Source organism: Neodiprion lecontei, chromosome 1 (assembly GCF_021901455.1).
Source record: "Neodiprion lecontei isolate iyNeoLeco1 chromosome 1, iyNeoLeco1.1, whole genome shotgun sequence".
NCBI lineage: Eukaryota > Metazoa > Arthropoda > Insecta > Hymenoptera > Diprionidae > Neodiprion > Neodiprion lecontei.
The window spans coordinates 32,819,316-32,841,629 of NC_060260.1; the positions used below are offsets into that span (position 1 = coordinate 32,819,316).

General features: G+C 37.7%; 2 protein-coding genes across 8 annotated transcripts in view; both read right to left on the reverse strand.

Annotated features, from left to right (window-relative positions):
• Nucleotides 1-46: 46 nt before the first annotated feature.
• Nucleotides 47-11,457, reverse strand: LOC107223900. Of its 3 annotated transcripts, XM_046745614.1 has the most exons (7): nucleotides 11,116-11,457; nucleotides 10,131-10,176; nucleotides 8,794-9,024; nucleotides 6,436-8,448; nucleotides 5,715-6,267; nucleotides 5,393-5,624; nucleotides 47-5,030 (listed from the first exon to the last, which is right to left on the reverse strand). In XM_046745614.1, the coding sequence occupies exons 1-7, from the start codon at nucleotides 11,170-11,172 to the stop codon at nucleotides 5,022-5,024; spliced, it is 3,141 nt and encodes a 1,046-aa protein (XP_046601570.1). In that variant the 5' UTR covers nucleotides 11,173-11,457; the 3' UTR covers nucleotides 47-5,021. The 3 variants fall into 3 exon arrangements, with proteins under 3 accessions (XP_046601570.1, XP_015519234.2, XP_046601576.1); XM_015663748.2 differs by having other exon boundaries at nucleotides 5,715-8,448; XM_046745620.1 differs by lacking the exon at nucleotides 10,131-10,176 and having other exon boundaries at nucleotides 5,715-8,448; nucleotides 11,116-11,172.
• A 292-nt stretch (nucleotides 11,458-11,749) lies between these two features.
• The window catches only part of LOC107223887 (protein 5NUC), a 33,403-nt gene continuing 22,838 nt past the window's right edge, over nucleotides 11,750-22,314 (reverse strand). For 3 of the 5 annotated variants that reach the window (XM_046746750.1, XM_046746751.1, XM_046746752.1), the window contains exons 2-9: nucleotides 15,561-15,792; nucleotides 14,347-14,749; nucleotides 13,957-14,153; nucleotides 13,729-13,893; nucleotides 13,549-13,653; nucleotides 13,271-13,438; nucleotides 13,014-13,203; nucleotides 11,750-12,812 (exon numbers count right to left, since the gene is read on the reverse strand). In XM_046746750.1, the coding sequence (XP_046602706.1) occupies nucleotides 12,625-12,812; nucleotides 13,014-13,203; nucleotides 13,271-13,438; nucleotides 13,549-13,653; nucleotides 13,729-13,893; nucleotides 13,957-14,153; nucleotides 14,347-14,749; nucleotides 15,561-15,792 (1,648 nt within the window). In that variant the 3' untranslated portion in view covers nucleotides 11,750-12,624. Of the gene's footprint in view, nucleotides 12,813-13,013; nucleotides 13,204-13,270; nucleotides 13,439-13,548; nucleotides 13,654-13,728; nucleotides 13,894-13,956; nucleotides 14,154-14,346; nucleotides 14,750-15,560; nucleotides 15,793-16,525; nucleotides 16,678-20,727; nucleotides 21,523-22,314 lie in introns of those variants that run through there. The other 2 variants (XM_015663736.2, XM_015663728.2) reach the window with 2 other exon arrangements.

A 22,314-nucleotide genomic window follows, 5' to 3' on the forward strand; every position in this document is an offset into this window, starting at 1 on the left:
GTTGAATCGACTGCTTCGTTGTAAAAATTTTTACGGTACATCAATCAATTTAGGATAAGGATAAACTACAATCCAGACTGCATGAAATTGAAATTTATATGTTTTCAGTTTTTTTTTTTTTTATTTTCTGTAGATAACAAGAAAGGGTCAGACCGTGAAACAAGATGTCGAAGGAAATGAAATACGGTAACTAATTATGCTAAGGATTTAGAAAAGCATCAGAAATTTCTGATACCATTTGTGCAATCAATCTTAACGTGCGATTGATCCAGCGCGTTTGTTCAATACATTATGGCTGTAATGTTTTTACGCAGCATTAGCACTTCTAAAATAACGTTAGCTAATCCTCGTAATATTTCTGTATGTATGAACATTACCAAATGAGATAAATTCTCTGGTCAATAATATACATAATACAATTTATTCGATTTATTTAATGCCTATTCGCTAAGTATACTCTGTGTTAAATAAGACGGTATATAATATAATAAATCATTTCAAGTAGCAGCCACTTGACACCCCTAAAATTAAGCTTAGATAGGTATGTATATGTATATGGTTCTATGAACGACGTATTAAAATTCATCCGTAATAACTGATTAGAATTTGCGATATTACATGGTAAATAAAAATTAAAAACTATACACCTCTACATCAATACTATATCCTTACCCACATTACAATAAATTATCTATAAAATCATATATTCGACGGTAATAAAAATTGATTTTTTATTCGAGGAGATTCGACAATAAATCATTTATCATGGTAATTCCGTATTCGCATCGAGATACGAAGAAAGAAATACAAGTCCGGGGTTCAATTACAAAAAAGTGGAGTTTTGTGCATTGGATTTTATCAGGTATCAATCAATCTGATTCATCATTATTACCATAACTTCTAAGGACATGAGGCTCACAAAGAGCTTTCCATAATGCTTGGAATAATTATGGCACAGATTTTACCCTGTTTTGTTTTGTTTTTTATTTCATTTATCTTTAATCCCGTTATTCAAGTATCGAACTCCACTTTAAGCTGGCTCTTTACTTTACTTAATGTGATGGGCACGCCATGTTATAATCTTACAAAGTATATAAATTGCATTAATACAGAGTAACACTGCAAACCGTACAGTACCATTTGATTGCCGACTAGGATTTTAAATGTGAATTTAATATACATTAAAGATTATAACGATAAGCGAAGTTTTCTTTATAAATGAGAGAAAGCTAGTAAATCGAGAAAAAAGATTAATGTTCAATCAAAGTCTCGGCAACTATGTACATAAATTTCAAGCGCAACTAAGGAATACTCGCGAATTTTTACTACATTATGATTAACTGGGTAATTCTTGGATATGGTTGGTTGAATTTCAAAAGCTGATACACTTAATAGAAAGGTTATTCTACCAACTGTGTTTTTGTTTCAACATTTTCGTTGGGTTTTCAAGATTGTCGAAAGGTTGCCATGGTGTTTGGAAATGTATTGCTACAAATTTAACAAAATTCGTTTTCAAGGGAATATAAAAGAAAAACAAACAACAGTTTTTGATGGAACTTAAAGAATTGTTGTAGACCTTTAGGTGTATCAGGCTTTCAAATGATACAAATTCATTAAAAATAGACTATTACTACCGTAGTACTTAATTTCTGACTAGTATGGGTCTCTACATCAGTGATTTCCATTTTAATTTACAATTAAAGTTATATAAAAGCTTACAGACTAATTTAAATTTCGTTACACGCATTGTCACAGAGCGGGGTCAGAAAAACTAGGAGTGTGTGTGTGACAATTTCGTTACAGAATTTCTACTTATCTAGTCCTGTTAGTCATGTTTGGCAAAATACGATTTGACATAACCATGAATTCAGTGGGAGACACTGATCTACGATATAACTGTTTGTTTTTTTCGTAATCCGTACAGTACAGACAATAATATGTATATAATATGCTATACTTGAGAGAATATCGTCTCCTTCGATTACATTCTATAGAATTCTATTCACGCAATACAGTTAATCACATGACAATATTGTATACGAGTATATATCTACGCGTCGTACACACCTCAATACCTGGGTGACATTACAATAATTTATATTTGTTTCACAAATTTTTGACACACAAACGCACTAACCTCACCACACTGCATGTGTTGCCAAGTGATGAACATTATTTTGACCAGTACTCAAGTTTTCTAATATTATCGATGAAAAGGTAATGCAAGAATTATCAAAGAGACCATCAGTTTTCTTCAATTGATTGTCTGAATACTTTTTTTTGTTTCTCTGTTTTTTTTTTAACTGTGATTTAATAACATCTAACATTTATCAGTTGCCTTTCTCTGGAAACATGCGTCCACATTGTCATCAGAGTTAAATAAATATGATTATTCAATGCAATTCTAAACGTCCGTGCGATTTTTTTTTTGCGTAAAATTCTTTACGGATTACCTACTTAGACTATACGAAATATGACTAAATGTCGGTTTTTGTTAACTGCTTGCATCATCTTTACTTAGAGATATTTATACCTTATTACCGTTGCGCAAATCTAAGTGTATAATAATTAGTAGAACAGTAAGTACCGAAAACTAATCGTTGTAAAGAAATGCTAATTCTATTCATTACAATTGAACCTTCGTAGAACAAGAAGACTGTATTAGTTCACCCTAAGAATTCTTTGTTGCATACAATTTGATGTATATATTGTATCACTCAGATGTGTGCTGATCTACGACCGCATCAGTTTTGTATCACATCAGATGGAATATGAGTTGGTCGAGATTGATTCAACCAAAAGTTTAATGAAACTTCAAATAACTAAAGACGAAATACCAGTAGGAGGGACAGGTACGTAAAGGGTTATTGTGATATGTTTAAACAACTGACTGTTTTACAGTGAGTAAATAGTGATTACCGCCACCATCTCCATTAGTTCTTTCACCATGCAAGTGTACAAATTTATTAACGTTATTCGTGAACTACGACATGAGTACATTTTTCGTACTAAAATACATTTATAAAGATTTTACGTAGCGAGTTAAGCATTATGGGCAACATTATAATGCTACGTAAAGATGTCGCAAAATTGAAAAAATTAATTTCCACTAACGAAAGAACCAAGGGTGGCGAGTATTCAAAAGCATTCGCATAAAATGCAAGTTATCTAAATGGATGAGATCAATTGAAAAAGTTACAATATGAAAAAGGAGTAAATCAAGGTGCGATGTTATATCACATAAATGCTTAGTTAGAGATATAGAGAAGTAAAATTAGAGAGTCCAGCTGAAAGAGAAAAATTGATCCAAAATTGGAAAAAGCTCTTTGTGGTTTTGCTCTTTCAAACTACTGAACAAACAGGCAAACAGCCTGTAAAATTTTTAGCATTCAGTTGGGAATTATTTTTACATTATAGAAAACCGATACCCTGCGTTAATCCTAAAAACGGTACAAAATTTCAATGTTCAATCTTACACTTCTCTGCACTCTATGTTTTCTAATGTGCCGTTTTGGATTTCAAGATTCCTTTACTATAATTACGTTGAGTCATACAAAATAACTTGACTGAGTCGTGACACGAGATAAAAGAGATTCACGGCTGATTTGAAATCGTTCGAAATAATTAATTAGACCACTCATAAGCTCAGCACGAGTAGTCAGAAAAACTCGTTATTAGTACGCTAAAAAATTTGATGCTGATAACGGCCCAGCGTTTGCGACACATCACTATTTTACTTCATTAATATATTAAAAGTTATAAACAATTAAATAAATATGTAATTCTTTGAAATTTCTTGTGGATCTGAAAACCGAAAAAGTCAAAGAAAATCGGTAGAAAATTATGATCACAACTTAAATCACGCTTCTAAGAAAAAAAAAAGACGTACATGCCAATTTAAAAATTTGAGGCACGTATATCAGATAGCAGCCTTAATATTATAAATATTTTATATACGCTCTTGGCGCTCAGAAAGTTTAATCTATAAACTATACATTATAATGCTACCTTGAGTTTTCCCGTAAACTATAAATACCTATCATATAAATTACCATTTTGTGAAAGAAAGCTATTAAAGGCTATAATATTTTGTATTTAGTAGTTAAAAATAAGCTAGTAAGTACGAATAAATTCTGTAAATAATATTCAATGGAATCTCCATTGTCTTCAGGCCATAGGCGAATCCATCAAGTACATAAGTAGTGTAAATTTTAAAAGCCTTTAACTTCATTCTTTTGTATCATTCTGTATATCACGCTATATAAAAGTACTTATATAAAATAAAAATTATTCAAAAAAGGGTATACTCATAAAAAGTATACAACACCCACCTTATCCTTTTACTCTAGGGCAGGATATTCACTATACTATTATTACATTTGTTATTGAGCATATTTTAGAAATTGTTTGAATCGTTGTAGGAAGTGTATATAATATTATTGATTATATTTTTACTATACATTGTAACCAAGCTTTGTTATTTCATACTTTGAAACTTTTCAACTATCATGCTTATCGATTATCGGTTCTGAGACGGATTTAATAAACCTAGACGTTTTTTTTCCCTTAAGACAGTTTTCACGTATGCACTATTTGAATAAAACAGCTGGGTGCCCTCAGAGAATGAACAGTACTAGACATATACAAATATGTATCAATTTACCATAGAATTTGTACTTCCACGTGTATAATATACAAATCTTTTATAACTAAACAATGACTTCGATGCCGGGAGATGCTCGACTTCTGTTAGTTGGCATATAGTAAGGAGTACTTGTGGATAAATAACAAAGCGACAGAAGAAAATTGATATCTTTGAAATCGCAATTGCAGGCAATAGTACGAGGTAATGGAAAGTTTAAAAGTTTATGAAAATATTAAAACCTGGTTTCAGTATGAAGTGTTGTGAACACCGATTGCAGCTCTGTTATTAGTTCTACCTTGAATACTCTTGTCCACCGTGTTTGGAAATACTAGGAACTTCAGGTTCTTCTCCTTCCTTGTGAATTGTTTCAATGCTTTCAGGCCTGCTGTAATTTGGAAAAAAACAATGCTTCCATTTCAAACAGGATGAGTAATTCAACTTCTGTGCGAACAAGAGCTAGCACTTAAAATGGTCAGTTGACTGTAATCACTCGGACAGTTAATACCTGGATGTAAAATTGCGTTGTAAAAATACTTAGGGTAGTAAATAATGTACATCATTGAAAGAATGAAATTAAGTGGACATCTAGCTAAACGAAATGTTCTGTCAATATTTGCATAGTTCCAAATGAATTCCTCGTATTCGTAGGGCAACATAAAAATTTTAGACTTCCTGTAAATATTGGTCTCACACTGAATAAAATTATATTGAGCACTTAATTTCGTCTCTGAAAAGTACTCGACTTACCTCAGGAAAGAGAAAGTGATCACACGCTGGTTGCGGCTGATCGTATGACGAGCTGCTCATATATCCCGGTGACGGAGATTCACTTTTTTCAAGGACAGGTGTAATATTGGCATAGTTAGAAGTTGGCCCTGTCAATGTACGGCCTTGTTCCACCAAGATGCTTCGATCTATTTTATAATATTCCTTTCCGCTACGCGGCCGAAGAGTTGTGGCCACCTGACGTCCACCCAATCTGTTGACAAAGTTATGTCCAATGAAATTGAACATCAAATAGACTTTATCTATTTTCTTGTTTAAATTTACTTCTACAAGTATATCTTACCTAAGATTGTCTGGGGTATCTGATGATGAATGCGAGGACAAAGATAATGTTTCGATGTAATCAGACATATCGGATGTACCGCTGCTTGTACTTCGAGAATCTGTGTACGGTGTAGCGGATACTTCGCCTGGGCTACTGAAACCTTTTGTGCCTTTGGGAACACAGGCAGGTATGTCTCCTTCGGCAGATGAAGATTTCGTTGGTATTTTTAGTTTTTGAAATTGAAAGGAAAGCTCGCGAAGTGGGTCACTGGATTTTGATTTTCTTGGTAGACTGTTATGGAAGCAGACTGGAGGGGTACTTTTGTGGGATATTGATATCAAATGTCTTCTTGCTAAATTAGTAGTAATTATGGGTAGTTCGAATTCCCCAAATTCAGTTCCTCTGTGACTCAGAGAGCCAGTCGATACGCCAGAGTCGTTGCTGCTCGAAGAGTCGCGGTTATGTCCCGTCTTTGATGGTACAGAAGATGAGCGTCGAATTTTTATTGAACACGGCTGAGGAGATGACGCGGAAGTCTCCTCGCTGTCGTGATAAGGTTTCAGCTCTGAATCTACGCACAAAGTTCGTCTATCTTTATTCATCAGTAACTCTTTATCAGCCTCGCTGGAACACTTGTGAATTGTCAAATTTGAAGGGAACAAAGTAAGTTTTTCGTCATTCGTATAATGTGCAGATTCTGCAGAATATGATCTCTTCCTTGCTAGTAGACCAATATTACCAGAAGCCTCTGTGCTATTTGCGGAGTCCAAGAGTCGGCGTCTGAGGTAGGGACTAGATAACATCGCTGATCCAGGTACTCGATATTCAGATTCAGATCTTTTTTTGCTTCCTTCTATTAATTGGGATCCAGTCAAAGTTGGATTACTACTGCTCTTTCCGGTGCTGCAAATTCTAGACAAAACTTCTTTGGAACAAGCGTTGTGAGCCGGTTGCATCGCTAAGTACCCAGGGTACGGCTTCTTCGGCATTTCTTTCTCTGGGTTCATCATCAAGTAATCATTCTCTCCATCTTTTGCATGCCCACATTTGGTGCAGAACTTTGTATTTTCATTCACCTCGGAAGCTTCAGATTCCTTCAACTCTTCGGAAATCTTGGCTGCCTCATCTCGTGATATTCCCGCTTTGGCTAAAACATCCTTGCTGTTTTCATAGTGTTCTAAAGATTGGGTAAAATCAATATTTGCATAATTTATCTGCTTTGATTCTGGTTGCGTATCTATTACTGGTTCAATGTTTGCATAATTGTTATCAACTCCGGTACTTTCACTCTGACAGCCACACTTTTCTTTAGCAGTTTCAGGACCATGATCATCTTCAGTACTTTTGTCACTTGTTGCATAAACCGCTATTTCTCCACTGGCGTTCACAACCGGCATCTTCCCTTCACCAGACAGCCGTACTGGATGCACGGCATCTAACACAATGCCTGCCCCTCGACGACAGTAAGGTAAAACAAAACCAGCCCAGCTCATTACGTTGTGACATGGACAAGCGGATGTACGCGGGGATTGAGAAGTCAGCTTGGTAGGACAACCACACTGTTGTAAAGCAACTGCTTGTGGCACAAGCGGAGTGTCGTAATTTGCATACATTTTTGGCAACGCAAGAATTTCCTTGATTTTTCTAGGCGTATCGTAATACTGATCAGTGGACGAAGTTCGTTCCATAGACAATGCGTGGCGAATTATTGTTTTTGGAACATCATAGTTTTCATATGGCCCAGTTGTATTGGCTATGTTGTTTTGAACTGCTGGTGGCTTTGTTGAGCAAGAACAAGGATATTCTGGTTGTGGAAGTGGCATCGGAGGCTTCTTAGCTTTTCTAACACACGAAGAATGTGGCTTCGGCGGTCTGGGAGGAGAGACTAACTGCTTAGGAGCAAAGCTCTGCGGGTTTTGAGTTTGGAAAACTTTACTAGACACGCAATGGCACTCTGCCTGTTGGGACACCGAGTAATCACTTTCATGACTACTGCTGCTATAGGAAGAGAGCGAGAGTCTGTCAAACGCTCGAAGTGGTTGCTGACAACCCCCAAGTGGAGCAGGACTGCTAGAGTGAGTCATTGTCGAAGTTGTGCCCGATGTAGATGACTTGGAAAGTGTTCCCAATTTGCTGATACAGCTGGAGCATCTTTCAACCATTGAATTATTTCCTTGGACAATTGAGCAGCTGTGCCACTCTCCTGGTTGATCATGTAATTCTGATATGGAAGCATCCCGACACCCGTAATCACTGTCCAAATCTGTCTGCTGCCTGCTTTCAGTCGAGGACCAGTACGGCGAGCCTTCATTTTTGCAGTTGTCGCACTGCCCTTCGTAGGATCCTGTATTATACAGCAATGATGGAAAGGAATCGCTAACCCTTGTTTCAGATCGAGAAAATTGCCTTCTGGGACTGTCACATGCTGCAAGTTCACGAGCAGTTGGTCTTTTTCGTGTACTGAGCTTTCCTTCGGCTGCCAATTGCAAGGTTTTTATAATGTCATCTCCTTGATCTGTAACAAGAACGTGCAGGCCTTCTCCACGGCCGCATCTTGAGCCTCCCTCAAAACAAAATCTTCCCTCAACGACCCCATAACGACGAAGATGTGCAATTTCCCAAACCCCAGCGAGCCTTGGCGGTACTCCAGTGGTAATACAGAAGCGACGATTTTGTATGTGCATATGTGCTGGGCCGCTTAAAAGCTTTGCTTTTGTCGGTGCCGAGGAGATGAGAATCAGGAATTGTTGATCTGAAGACAAATCGTATAATTCGTCATGCAATTTTTTTCAGTTACACAGTATGAAAAAAAGGCAGATTCTTGCATAGTAAATTGACAATGACAAGTCTCAAGGTGATCAATTCTCTTTTGTACAATCCCACTTGTCTAGTCGGTAATTTGTTTGCAAACTCTACGTAAATATGAGAAGGAATAGTGCAAAACACGTATAGCCAAAGTGTTTTTGTTTTCCACTTCTTAAAATTTAGAACTCATAAAAGCTACAGCAATGTCAATAATTCAATGATATATTATCAAATGTAAATGTTCAAAAAAAAAAAGTATCAGGACATTAATTTAGTAATATTAGAAACCAACCTTCGCCCAAATTGTTGGATATCTTGACTTGCCACTGTATTAGTCTCTCACGAGTATCGAAAGCAAGAACTACCGTAACATCTTGGCAAATAATGGCAATTGTGTTAGATTCTTTGTCAAGGGTAAATCCACTTTCTACCCCAAGAAAGTGTTGTAAGCTAAGCGAGGCCTTGGTTTGACCTTGTTTGTATCGGTCTTTGCTATCTCCGTAAAGTTGCAAGTGTAAGCAGTCTGAAAAATACAAAATACGTTGCTGATTTTAAGTAAAAACTCTATACAGCTTGGTGTATTGAAGGATTATTATGATATTAGTATTTAATAACGTATTAATATTTGCATACCAACTTCAAGGATAAAGGCTTATTGTACATATTCATTTTCACTTATGCACACATACTTTAATAAAGAGAATTATTACGTTCGGTAAATTGTAAAGACTTTTGATAAAACGAATTCGAAGAATGAATTGCTGTGGTAACACAAATATGAAGCAGACATACTGAGAGGCTGATTAAAAACACATAATTCTCTTTTTCTTTATACTTCTAATGAGGCTACACTGAATGCTTACTGCAAGAAAACACAATACTGTTACACATACAGTAATTACTGCAAAGAGCTGCCGGGCTTTTGTTGTTTTTTCAATTCAACTCTAAGAGTCGTTTTCTATGAGTCAATTACTGTTCCTCCTGAGCATTTTATTCATACTTCAAGAGGGTGCATACTTTTCAATGTTAAGGTGTAGGTGATTTTTCACTGTTAATTACACCAAGAATTAGTTGACAAATTTTGTGATCAATTCTAATCAGGAAAAACGGATTTATAACAAGATTGAGAATCACTAAAGTTAAGGCCTGCAAATGTCAGTATTTCATTTTATGCAATGCTTGTTCTGGCGTATATTTTGCCGATGAAAACATTTGTTTGCAAACAATGTGGTAACAGCTAATTGTAAGTCTTTAAAATTAATGATAACAATGCAAGCCAATATACTGATTTCAAAGATATTTTGAAATTGGTTTTATGAATAATAAGAAGTAGATTATATTGAGTTTTTGTTTTTGGCTTTTAAGTTATCTAAAAGATTTATCTCTCAACTGAGATAGTATTCAAGATATCCATAAATACACACATAGATATTATTGTGAAATTTTTGGATTTTTTCAATTGCTGATGACTTGGTATATTAGTAAGAAAGGCAACTGTGATAACATGTAAAGTGAGAAATTACTTTAAAACCTTTTCAAACACATGTACCCTACTAATAATATAGATTTTATATTTCTACATTCAATTTATTTGATAAAACAACATAACATATGTCGACATATTATTACCTGCCACAGGGGACAATTTTCTCATGACGCACCACCTTGACTTCCACTGAAAATAAGGAATTGTTGTGAATAAGTGATCATTCATTGAATCAAGTTTTGCCCTATAGCCAGTTATTTTTCATAATATATAATAACAGGATAAAATTTTTTGAGCTTAAGGATAAAGAAGAATGTACAAAGACTTTACATAGTGAAATTCACAATATATTTAAAAGGAAGAAAAGAAGATGATAAGCTCAGCGTAAGCAGGGCAGAGATAACGAGGCACTTGACTGTACAGAGTTTCATATTGTTTCCTGCAAGTGGTTAATCACATAATAACTTGCAGCTGGTATTTTTTTTACGTTCTGTTTGCTGTATATGAAAAAACAAGGCCACTAAACCCAATGACTTGTTTACTTAGTAAGAGCAGTAAATATGCTTTTCCATCGTAATCTGGGTCCTGTATCTGTTTATGATGTAATAAACATTTTTTCACCCACGTACGTTTACGAGTGAAGAGAAAGGAATAAAATTTAAGTATGAAAAAAATCTCTCTTTTATTTCCAGCAGTCACGTGCATATGTTTATTATCGTGATAAGGTGTTTTTAAAACTGCATTATTGTAATCACACGGACTTTGAACGTTCGGTTGGAGCCTTTCACTCACTCTCTGTCTCTCTCGCTCCTTTTCATGCAACATCATTTGTTGGGCCTGTTTTTTGGAACATCGATGAAATGATCGGAAATGTGCAGCCGGCGGTATCGAATTGTATCGAAGTTTCATACGTAAGCGTATCCGAATAATTATACTAGGTCAAATAACGAAGGCTGCTGTACGATAGAATGCCCAAATACAATAGCCCTGGGATTATATATTGTGTTCGGTGGCTTTGTTTTGTCGAAAGCGTCGCGGAGCGTATGTGAGAGTGAATTAAAGGCGATACATGTTCGCGTGATAATTTTTGCACGTAAGCCGAACATTGTCAAACGAAACTAAACTCACCTTCTTGCCATCCCGAAACTTGACGTTTCCCTCGATAATGCAATTGTTATCCACCATTGTAGAAGACCACTAAACTTTACATTACCAGCACACCTTCCCTCACTGCCGGAATACTTTTTTTTAACACCGAAATACCGTCGCACTACACCGCATCGTTTGATCACAATGATGAATTTCGTTCTTATTTGCATTTCATTACTAGACAGGGGGGGATAACGTGCTCGCTAATCATCTGCCGAAATCCATACCCGTCGCCGAGCGACCTTCCATTTTCACTTCCTCGTACCTCACTGATACACCATAAAGCAACACCGAGGAGGCTGGAAAACTGCCGCACTCGATACTCAGCTCGGCTCATGGATTTCATAGTTCACCTCACGCCCTGCGCGAGGGCACCACTAATCTGCGTTGTAAAAGAACCAACACGAATTTACACGAGTAGAGGCATTATACTTTATGACGTTAAGACGGTGCGCGGCTGCTTGCCGACACGCAGGCGCTTAGATAACTTCTTATTACGATTTTTTAATCAACGCCTACGACGTTTACGAGGCGGTGAAATATGGAGCGCATAAAGCGTATTGAAGAAGACCAGCGAAAGTTAACGTTGATAAAATGGAGAAATACGCGGTTATTATTTTCTTCAAAACTTCATTTATTAGTTGGAGGAAAAACATCACCGAACAAAACTTTTTTTTTTTTTTGTCAAGAGTTTGAGACACTATAGTGATTGAAATCAGGCTATCTTCCCAACTTGAAAGCTTACAAAATATCCGAATCATTTTTTTTTTTTATTTGTAAAATAATCATTTGTAATTGAATTTATTTAGTTCGTGTACAAGATGCGATCTCAGTTAGATACAGACCGAAGAAATAACTTACGTTACAATTATATTTATTATTTTACACCAGACGGTCGTTTGTATCTGTTATTAGTGTTAATTTTGACATAACTATGTATACTTATGGAACATAGCGTGAATTATGTATCCATGCAACAGTCTCTCGTCGGTAATATTTTTTAATTCTTTTGATACTCAATAAATGTCTCAAATCAATAACTTACATTTATAGCCGATGGTTAGGCATGATAATAAAAACTTTATTTACACCATAAAAATAAAAATCTATATGATCACACACACAAAAATGTCTAGAATAAGAGCCTACAATCGGAAGTAGGTGACGAGTTAAAATAAAATACTGGGGTAGGACCGATCTGACTGATTGTAAGTTTCTATACCTATACGACAGGTAAAACTTACGGTTGTTTCTCTCTTCTTGGAATATTGAAGTGATCGCAAATACGACATACATTTTTCATTGCATGCGAGAGATGAATATCTTCGATTACAAAAATTCAGATACTTACATACCTGGATGAAGAGCAACATTACTTCAATAACTCATCAGCGAGTAGACCTTTACGATTTTTTCTGGGTACCGTGTTAATAAGCTCATTTCTCACATTATATAGACTGATCTAGATCATGATTTTCTCATTTTTACCTACGTGCACATCTTAAACAAAAGAGGTAAGATGATCGTCGTGATTGTATAAGTAACGTAGGAAGCTCCGCTTTCGACACTGGATTCCATAGTATCCGTTTCACTGAAAGTGATCCTCCACTCAATCGCAGGATAAACAGGGCTGCGTAGTGTCAAATATTCGGCCACGACGTCAGCAAGACTATCATCTGCAATAAAAATAATAAAAGTTGAGTAACGGATTTCGTAAACAGTGAGAACATTATTTTATTTAGCAAGTATGTCTTGTCGAGAGAAGATCACTTGCGTATCTATAGATAAACAATACCTTTGGGAGCCCTAAAGAATGATCAATATTTTCCATTTTCCATTTAAAATAACGGTAAAGAGAGAGGGAATTGATTTCTTACCTGCTCTTTTCACATCCAAATCAGACAGCATGCTAAATCCATCGCCACCTGAATACATGTAGTCATTTGTAATTACCGAGTACGTTTCTGTTTCATTCAGATCACTGTATGTAGGAATATTGCAATTGCCACAGCGAACTTTGACGGAAACCACTTTGGAGTAAACGGGCTGGCTGAGATCATAAGTCACCTAAGTAGACGAATACGTAACAGTTAGAATGATCATAACGATATTTTTATGTAAATCAAATTGTTACCTGAATTCCGGATACTTGTAGGAAAGCACCCTTAGCATCTTCATTCGGATCTCCAGTCATGTAGTAAACACTCCATTCAAGCATCGATATCAATACCTCACCAGTCATAGTGACGATGATTGGTTGGTTACCGAATGGAAGTACAGTAAGAACATCCGCCATTGAAATCTAGATGGAGAATACAAGAAGTAGGCATTAGGCGTCGACTGAAGCGCTTTATACTAAAAATTATCAAAAAAGTATAGCCATTATGATACGTATTGCTGTATTGTACTCACCTGAGAATCGGTACTAGCGGGTATAGAAGTTCTGATACTGCCGCTATTCATGACAGCAATCGGTGCGTCCGTCCATCCATCAGATCCGTTGTACTGCCTGGAGATCTGATAGAAGTAAGAAAATGGTCGATAATTTGATGCTGAATTGACAGAAAATAAGTGTTAAAACCACTCACTTACGTAATCAATCATGGCGTCCGTCACTAGATTTCCCATATTACACTCTTGGCGACGGCAGACGTCGGCATCGCCATTAAGAAGGACGCTACTACTTCCGACATAGGTGATTGTCAAATTATTGATCGCCGCACGCCAGTTTTCCAACTCTTCCACTACGTCTTCAGCCTGGAAAAAAACGAAACAGATTCATCGAATGCCGCGTCGATCATTAACTTACTTATTTCGTACCTGCTCGACGCTTGAGTCAAGAAGAATGGGATTTCCCTCAATGTGTGTGAGATCACCTTCGGAGTCGAAGGTTACGGAAAAGTTTCCGATGTACTTGGTGTACGCGTAAGCTTGGACCACGTAGACTATTTTGCCGCTACTCTGAGTTATAGCTGTAGGATACAAGCCTACAGGGACTTCGGTATCTGGCTGAGTTCCTGGACACATAGTTAAAACATTAGTACTTATAACGCAGGCACTGTCAATCACAACATTTTTAGACGATTGAAACGTATACGAAAACCTGTACAGTCCATCAACGTAGCGTCCAACTAGATAATGCTATCCATGACTTACAGATATTATGCAGGTAATGTGACCAGGAAAACTTAGAAGAGTTAGTCGGCTTACCGTTGAACAGAAATGTGTTGGTATGGCCACCTACTACGAGGTCTATGTCCTCGACTTCGGCGGCGATTGTCTTGTCCATCGTGAACCCAGAGTGTCCAAGAGCGATTAGGATATTAACCCCGCTCTCCTTAAGTCGTGCAGCTTCTTCGGTTATCGCCGCGACCTCCTCATCGAAGATGACGTTGTCTGTCGTCGCGAGGAGTTTGGTTTCCGGGGTCAGATAACCGATGATTCCAACTTGGGTGCCGTTAATATCGATGACCGTACTCTTGGCAAGTTTCGTAGCTCCGAGCTCCGGCTCGTTTGTCAAGTTCAAATTTGCCGCGAGTACAGGAAACGTGGCATTTTCGATGAATGGAATCAGCCCAGTGACGCCTTGATCAAACTCGTGGTTCCCTAGGGACTGTAAATATAAACGTCAAAGCTAGAGTCTACTTTTCCACTTTGCTGGAGAGCAAGTAACATGCAGCAGAGCATTTTTGAAAACATCGAAGACCGCGTTCCGATATCTCCTACATACTCTCATTGTTCGGGCAGATCAGTCGATTTAATTTCGTACAAGTCTGCTATTGCGCAACTCATTATTGCTTGCGATCTTTAAACACGTAGTCATGTCCGAGACATTATTGAAAACGGAGTTATCTTAAGGCCAAGTAATTGATATTCCGATTAAAAAGTTGATCTCGCAGTTTTGTGTCATCAAGTACTTTTGTAACTTCCGTCAACAATACATTGCTGGTCATCGAGTCGTCAAGTGGCAAATTGTGACCCTCGTGAATTTTCACGGCTATAGCTTCCCTGGTTAGTATAACGCTCTCCATAAATACATCTGCCGTTTTATACCTGACACTAAAATACGTGTTCTAATTATCTTTTCGGGTACCGCAAACAGCTCAAATTGAAATTGTATACCATCTATCAAGTCTTATCAAGAGGGTATCGCATTTGAACACGCATATTTAGTGAGAATACACGAGATGTGTAACACCCATGTCACGTAACAATTTCTTTGGTAGCGTTACAAGAATTGAGCGATGTTCTACAACCACTTATCACACGAAATACGTCGTGTTTGGATTACAGTGATATCTCAATTGAATCCTGTGATAACGGTTATCGTTTGCAAAATAAAAACCAACGTGGAGATGCAGTAGCGTGCTAGCAGTTGTAGCTTTTCATAGATCTGAGACAAGCGATCGTCGCAGATAGCTCACCATTGCGTCTGGGTTCAGAAGGTTCAAGAATCTCGCGACAATTTTCCATCGATGAACAATGAACCAGATGCTGCCTTGGTACGTGTCTCCGGCATCCAGGTAGAGTGTCGGGACACTTCCAGCTCGAGCACTTCTGACCACTGTCGCTACTCGGCCGAAACCTCCGATGCATTCGTTGTTCGCTGCGTCCGCATCGCTGCACGTGCCGAATAACGTTGAGGTCTGTTCGAACCTGCGTAAACAGAATATCGGGTTACCATTACGCCACCATAAATTCTGCGTTTCGTTTTGTGTTTGCACATAAATTCGGTAACTTCTTGAATCGGCCGTTCTGCGAGGTACACGGTTGATCTTTTTTAAAATTAAACTATTCCGCGAATATACCGCCTACTTTTAGACTCTCGACGTTCACCGGAATTTACATCAGTTTCCCTATTATGAGATTTGATGGCCACGCACAGTTATTACCAGTATAATGATATTTCGGGTTAACTTAATGGTTGGCTATGAAAACTATCTATAGCTCTCGATTGTTTCATACGATACACGAGGGCTGTTTTGAGACTCTGTTACCATGAAAAATTGGTAGAATTTACTACGATTTAGTATTACAGTGTTCTGACTCAATCGTCGCGAAATACGCATGAATTAACGGCCAGAGGTCAAGAAGTACGACGTACAGTCAAAATCTGAGCAGTACTAACCCCGAAAATGATGATCTTTCGAAATTACCGAGACACTTTTTCTTCTACTTGTCAGAAACTTGAGTTTTATAATTAGATCATCTACTAATAGCAGAGCTCTTAGGTTCTCTGAGTTATACAACTATAAATAGCCATGTAGTTAGTACTATACCTACGATGTGCCGGGCATGTATGTTATTTGTCACGCGGTTTGTCGCGTGTATCTCGAACATCGTCTTTGCTGTTAAATCAGAGCTGAATGGTCGGTCGGTCCCCTCTTACCTCGAGTGCATGTCGTTCGTATGGAGAACCTGCAGGTGCAAACCACCCTCTGCATCGCGGGTACCGGCGATCGTCCCCTGCACAGGACTGGCGACGGCCACCCCGAAGAAGACCAGCAGTACGGCTGCTGAGCAGACACAGCGGCACCGCATTACAATTCAAAACCCACCGAGCAACTGGGAACCACCGTGAGCAGCTTCTTCGAGAGCAGTTTAACGACAGTGATAAAACTCAACGTGACCGCGAATCCCGTAAAACTGGAGCTCGGGAAGGGAGAGATTTCGAAATGAATTGGCGACGAGCGCGACCATCCCGTTAGGTATCAGCCGCTTATTGCGGTTGCATCATGGACCGTTTTGCTTGCTTGAGGGTAAGTCTGATAATAAATTTTGACAAACGGTGTTCGGATCTAATGAATGCACTGCAGTAGCAGAATTAAAGAAAACAGTTCTAGAAACGGTACAACGGCGTTTTCCGACATCGAGCATCTATAAGCATTTCCGGTCAGTCATATATCTAACAATTGTTTGAGACTTGTGCCGAGTCAGTTTCACAGCTGAAAGGTTAAACCATTGCATCAAATTTCAGTTGACGTCTAATGCTCGGAAATCAAAGAATTTCATGACAAACGAACAAATGATACCCGTGCAGGTATTTCCGGGTCCTTCGCTAAATTCAGGGTAACGATGATCAGATGATGCGCTGCCAATAACGGAGCCATTGTCTACCGTGTTACTCATCATTGAGTTGACGCAAGACGCATCATTCCCGATTGATGACAAGAAAAAAAAACCTAAAATTACTATTGTGTAATCTATTTAATTTTGAGGCGATCGCGCAGAATTTATCGCTGATTAGTATGGAATTTAGTTTTACACTACAGTTATTTAAATTTTATCGGCACTGTATATCAGTTACTTTTGCGTCTTATTTTACACGATTTGGATTGCAAGCAGATTTTTGACTGATCTAAGAATCTGTTGAAATTCAAAAACAAAAGTGGTTCATTATATTCTTGATAAATGCCACCGCTGTGACAATACGTAATTTGGAAACAGTTCTACCAGTTTGTATTACAAAATTCGCCACTGCGATCGATCATGTGATATGGAAATGACAGGAATTCAAAAAACGTGAATAATAATTACGTCTATTATAAAACATGTAACGTCGCTGTAAGAGTATGGTGAACTCATCGTTCACCTGCCTCTTTCTGAATGGATATGTCACCTGAGCTAATAGCTGCTAATAATTAGCGTTCGCGTTAACAAGTCCGAACGGCACTGACAGCTAGTCGATAGAATTTTCCAACTAGGTACAATTACTTATTGCAAGAGAGTCAATCGCAATAAAAATAAATTACGGTCACTTATTTCGACGGTGATTTTGATGATTACGTAATGCTTTTCTGATCGACCCGTTAGGTAAGTACATAAAAGTTTAAGGCATTCGGAGCACAAACATATCACGTTCTCGTTCAGATTTTACGTAATTTCTATTCTACGGAATATACGGAATATATACTATCCGATTATATTCGCGCATAATATAGTTCCGACTCGAACTGACCGAACGGAAACACTGCGGAACTTATCGCACTGCCTATTCTATTTCATGTCACAGGTTGATATACGTGAAACCGTATGTTCGTCATCGTCGAGCACCGGCATCAAGACCAAATACGGAAAAGTAATAGGAAGCTACCTACATGCTTAACTGATACGCAATTTTTTTCACTGAGCTTCATCACTTTCAGCCATTAACTCAGTTCATTCTTAACTTTATTGGCAATATTTTATATAATTAGTACCTCTATAGGCATTTTATTTATTTAGATTCAACTGTGGGACAGCAAAAAATTGCAAAAAAGATTACGGTGGAATCAAAACTACGTATTGCTAAAGCTTATGTACGTGTGGATTTTCGGGACACGAGAAGATATATGAGATAACAGTTTTTCTCCTGTCAAAATTGACCTTCCCCGACGAATCCCTCTCTCATCTAAAACTTATGGCAACTCATTTTCAGTTGATTCAATGACTCTTCTTAATTTAATCTCTTGTAAGATCACCGAGAGAAAAATAAAATAAGAATTGCGTATCTCTCAAAAATTCGTAAGTTTTACGCGAGCGCTTCTTTACCTAAAATGCGAAACTGTGAAGACTGAAGAAGATAAACTCGTAAAGTACAGGCATAAAGTCAGTAATACTGCCGCTCTGGCTAAGAATCAGTCTAGTCATCACTGCGGTTTATAGTGTACGCTTATAATTAGAAAAAAATTTATTAAGTCTGAACTTTATGTAACAAGTTGTGAATAGCTGTTTCATTCTATTTTAAACTTCAGAGTTGCAAAACTCTACAACAGTCAGTTACGCTTCTTCATTACGTTACAGATGATGTGTTTTATAATTGCATAATAAGTTGAAATCTTTCTTAATAAGAATTGTATTTAAATTATACGTAAGTTGAAAAACTTCGCTCAAGTTTCCGCTGCGGTTTCTGTGTCTACATACAGCAAATTATTTTCCATTCTGTTTTACGCATTTACTTTTTGAACAAATAATATTCCACCTTGTAACCGTCAATATGAGTATCCTTTCACTGACCTCTGTACAAATTCAAAGTAAAAAAATTCCCGGCCGTCTTCAACTTTAATAAGATGATTTCTTTTTTTCCTGAACGAACTCTCGAGCCGTCACTAAATTTTCTCACAAGTAGACAGCAAGGCAGCCATTATTAATTCAGCCACCGTTGTGTATATAAATAAATATGTACTCATATAATTACTACCTGGAGTGACACGGCAAGATTGTTTTTTTTTTTTAATCATAGGGCAAAATAATCATTATTTGCGCCGAATCGTTTGAATAGTGACGGTGAGCATGAAATTGGATAACGACTTTATTAAGAGAGATTTTTTCCGTCGCACGTAACACTGATCAAATAAGGAATGGCCATTGTATTTCTCAAAGAACTATAATTTCAACCTGTGTATGATTAATCAGTCTGTGTTGGTTCTGAAATAAGCGCACAACCTAAAGATTTTGCCGATTGATAGGGCAATTATCCTATGAAACATGGAATCTACGATAGTTCAAGACCTGTTCTGAAGTCCACTGCTGTAACAAGCTGTGGAAAAAATGTACTCATTTCGATCTCCAGTGTTAGATTACGTCTTATATTTATTACCAAACTTCCCTACTTTTTAAATTAAAATAGAAAATTTTATTACTTTTATATTTAGTGTAAATTAGATGGCTTCATGTTCGGAACAAAGGGAAAAGATTGTCTGGTGTATTATTTTTAAAATTGAAGATTTCAGGCAAAATTCATCTAAGTTCTTTTTTTTTCTACGAACAATCGCTTTATCCTCATCCTAGTTTTGATATGATCAGATTGTCGGTTTATGCAATGTTGCAAAAAAGTACACTACACATCTACATAGCTCGTTTCAGATATTTACTGCTTCTCAGTTGAGAGAATTATGCATACTTCGCGAGTATGTTATTGGAACCGATCTGCTATGTAAAGTATTTTTCTTTCACTCATTATTTTGATATTGAAGTATACAATTATTTGTATATTTTCGCAGCCGAGCGACAATCCATATAAACTCGACAATTGTACACGATTATGACAGATGCTTTCAGGTTTACTGTATTTATTTTTAAAAGTTTTATCAGTTTCAATGCAGTCGTAAGAGCAATTTATTATCAAGCCTCTCCTAACAATAACCTCATCGTAACATAGATTGCAAACAATAATAAGATACGTTATTCGCTTCGGCAAAAAGAATTCCATGTAAAAAAAATTCGACTGATTTTAATTAGGAGCCAGGTAGAACGACTTCATAATTATTATCGAATAAATATTCATAAGTATAAGCAAGAGGAGCCACAAAAATAAAAGTTGCAGTGCCTTAAACTTATAGCCGAGCATGTCACTCCTCGTTAGAGGAATCTGTAAGCCAATCTAAATATTCCGCGTCGCATTCAGGCTTAGATTTACGTGTCTCAAGGTTTAGGCACGATTTCGATCCACAAAATATCCGTACCAACGCATATTTAATGTATTCATATTTGCAGTATATACATATTCGTGCATCTACTTCGACACTGTACGCAATAAAAACCGAATCGTCATCTTTACACCCATTTTGAATTCACCTAGCTTCAATGATTCGACCGCGGTGAAGATTTTACCTGGAGTGCATGTCGTTCGTGTGAAGAATATGCAGTTGCAAAGCTTCGCCAGTGGCTCGGGGCACGGTGGCTGCTGACGCAGGTCCTGCAGCATTCAGGATGAGCAGGAAGGCCGCCGAGAAACCCAGGATGTCGTAAACCGTCATTTTCAGCACACGAGGGTAGACCGTGCTTCTATCACCAGTCACTTTAAACGTAAACTAACGACGATGATGACAGTCACTTACTTGATCGATCAAGCTTGATTAGTCGATAAGCGAGGGCCGGAAAGGCGAGAAACAGAGGTGCGAGTGACAATCGCCTCGAGATTCTCAGCGGCACTGAAACTGCGAGGCAAGATCACGTGCTTTAAACGATAATTCCTCTATTTGCCGAAGCTACGGCGAGAAACGGGCGTGCAATTTTATCGCGAACATCCGCCGTTCGCGAAAAATAATCAATGCGCTACAACCGGTCGGGACTTCACAGCCGGTATTTTACGTTTAATACGTTGATAGATATTGGTAACCGTAATTCCGTGTGTTTATTATGTATGACCAGACAGTAGCTGTAGTCACTTTTTCACCCCCGCATCGACTATTCGGAACACTGTGGAAATAGGACACAATAACAAGGTTTTCACTGCTTAAGAATGAAAAGAACTCCTTCTGATCTGATTTCTTTTCAGTATCAGTTAAAGTTTGTGATAAAAATTCCGACGACAAGCGCACTTGAAAAATTTCGAAGCTTTTGAAACTCGGTTTCGGACACCGACGTCTGAAGGCCAGCGTTCCTCGGCTGACGAGCTTCGACTGAGGCGGTTGACACGACTAGGTTTCATTTATCCTACCGTTTGTCTTTCCGGTTATTGCAGAAAGTTGTTGTCAGCATTTTTTCGGATTTCAACGATCGGTTTATTCGATCCCGTTTTATCCATTGTAGCGCGTTTAATCAATGGAATTTCGTTACATAATTATGGGTGACGATTAGTCCAACAATTGGTGGGCCTTCATAAATACGCCAATGAAATGACAAATGAGCCATCAAATTGATCGAATCAGTTGAGTGGCAGAGCCTTGTACGTAAATCTAAATTTCAATGTTATATGGACTTTGGCCAGACCCTGAAGCAGATATAATTATTGTTATCAGTATTAGGCTTGTCTGAAAAATAATTGAGGTTTTTATTCGCTCACGTGAAATCGTTGTTCCGATGATTAATCACGGGAGAAAAAGGTGCACGCATGGCATTGAACGAAGTTATTAGCGAAAGCGAGTTTGCAGGGCGCACTTATTATGCAGTTATTATCAAACTTTACCTGTGACTAGCGAGTCGCGCATTTCGTTATACGGTAATCAGAGTCTCGTTTATTGTTTGTTATCTTTTGTCTGTAGGTACTCTTAGCTCGTTGTCCTCGGAGTAGTGAGCGTGATTGGTCAACTTCTAGCGCAATTACAATTAGCAAAAGCCGTCGTGCAGCTACGTGGCATTAGTTAACTTCTTCTGCATCACGTGTAAAATATCACGCAAAGCGATGCCAAGTCAAGACCAACGTCACCCACACCGTATATCATATGCAGAAAAGTAATGACTCGTTTTAGCCTACTT

Bases quoted from the DNA above. Each gene is read 5' to 3' on its own strand.
- LOC107223900 (XM_015663748.2), bottom strand. From the start codon at position 11,172: ATGGTGGATAACAATTGCATTATCGAGGGAAACGTCAAGTTTCGGGAT. The intron at 9,025-10,130 runs GTAATAATATGT...TGTATTTTTCAG, and splicing joins AAAATTGTCCCCTGTGGCAG to ACTGCTTACACTTGCAACTT. The intron at 8,449-8,793 runs GTTGGTTTCTAA...ATTTGTCTTCAG, and splicing joins ATCCAACAATTTGGGCGAAG to ATCAACAATTCCTGATTCTC.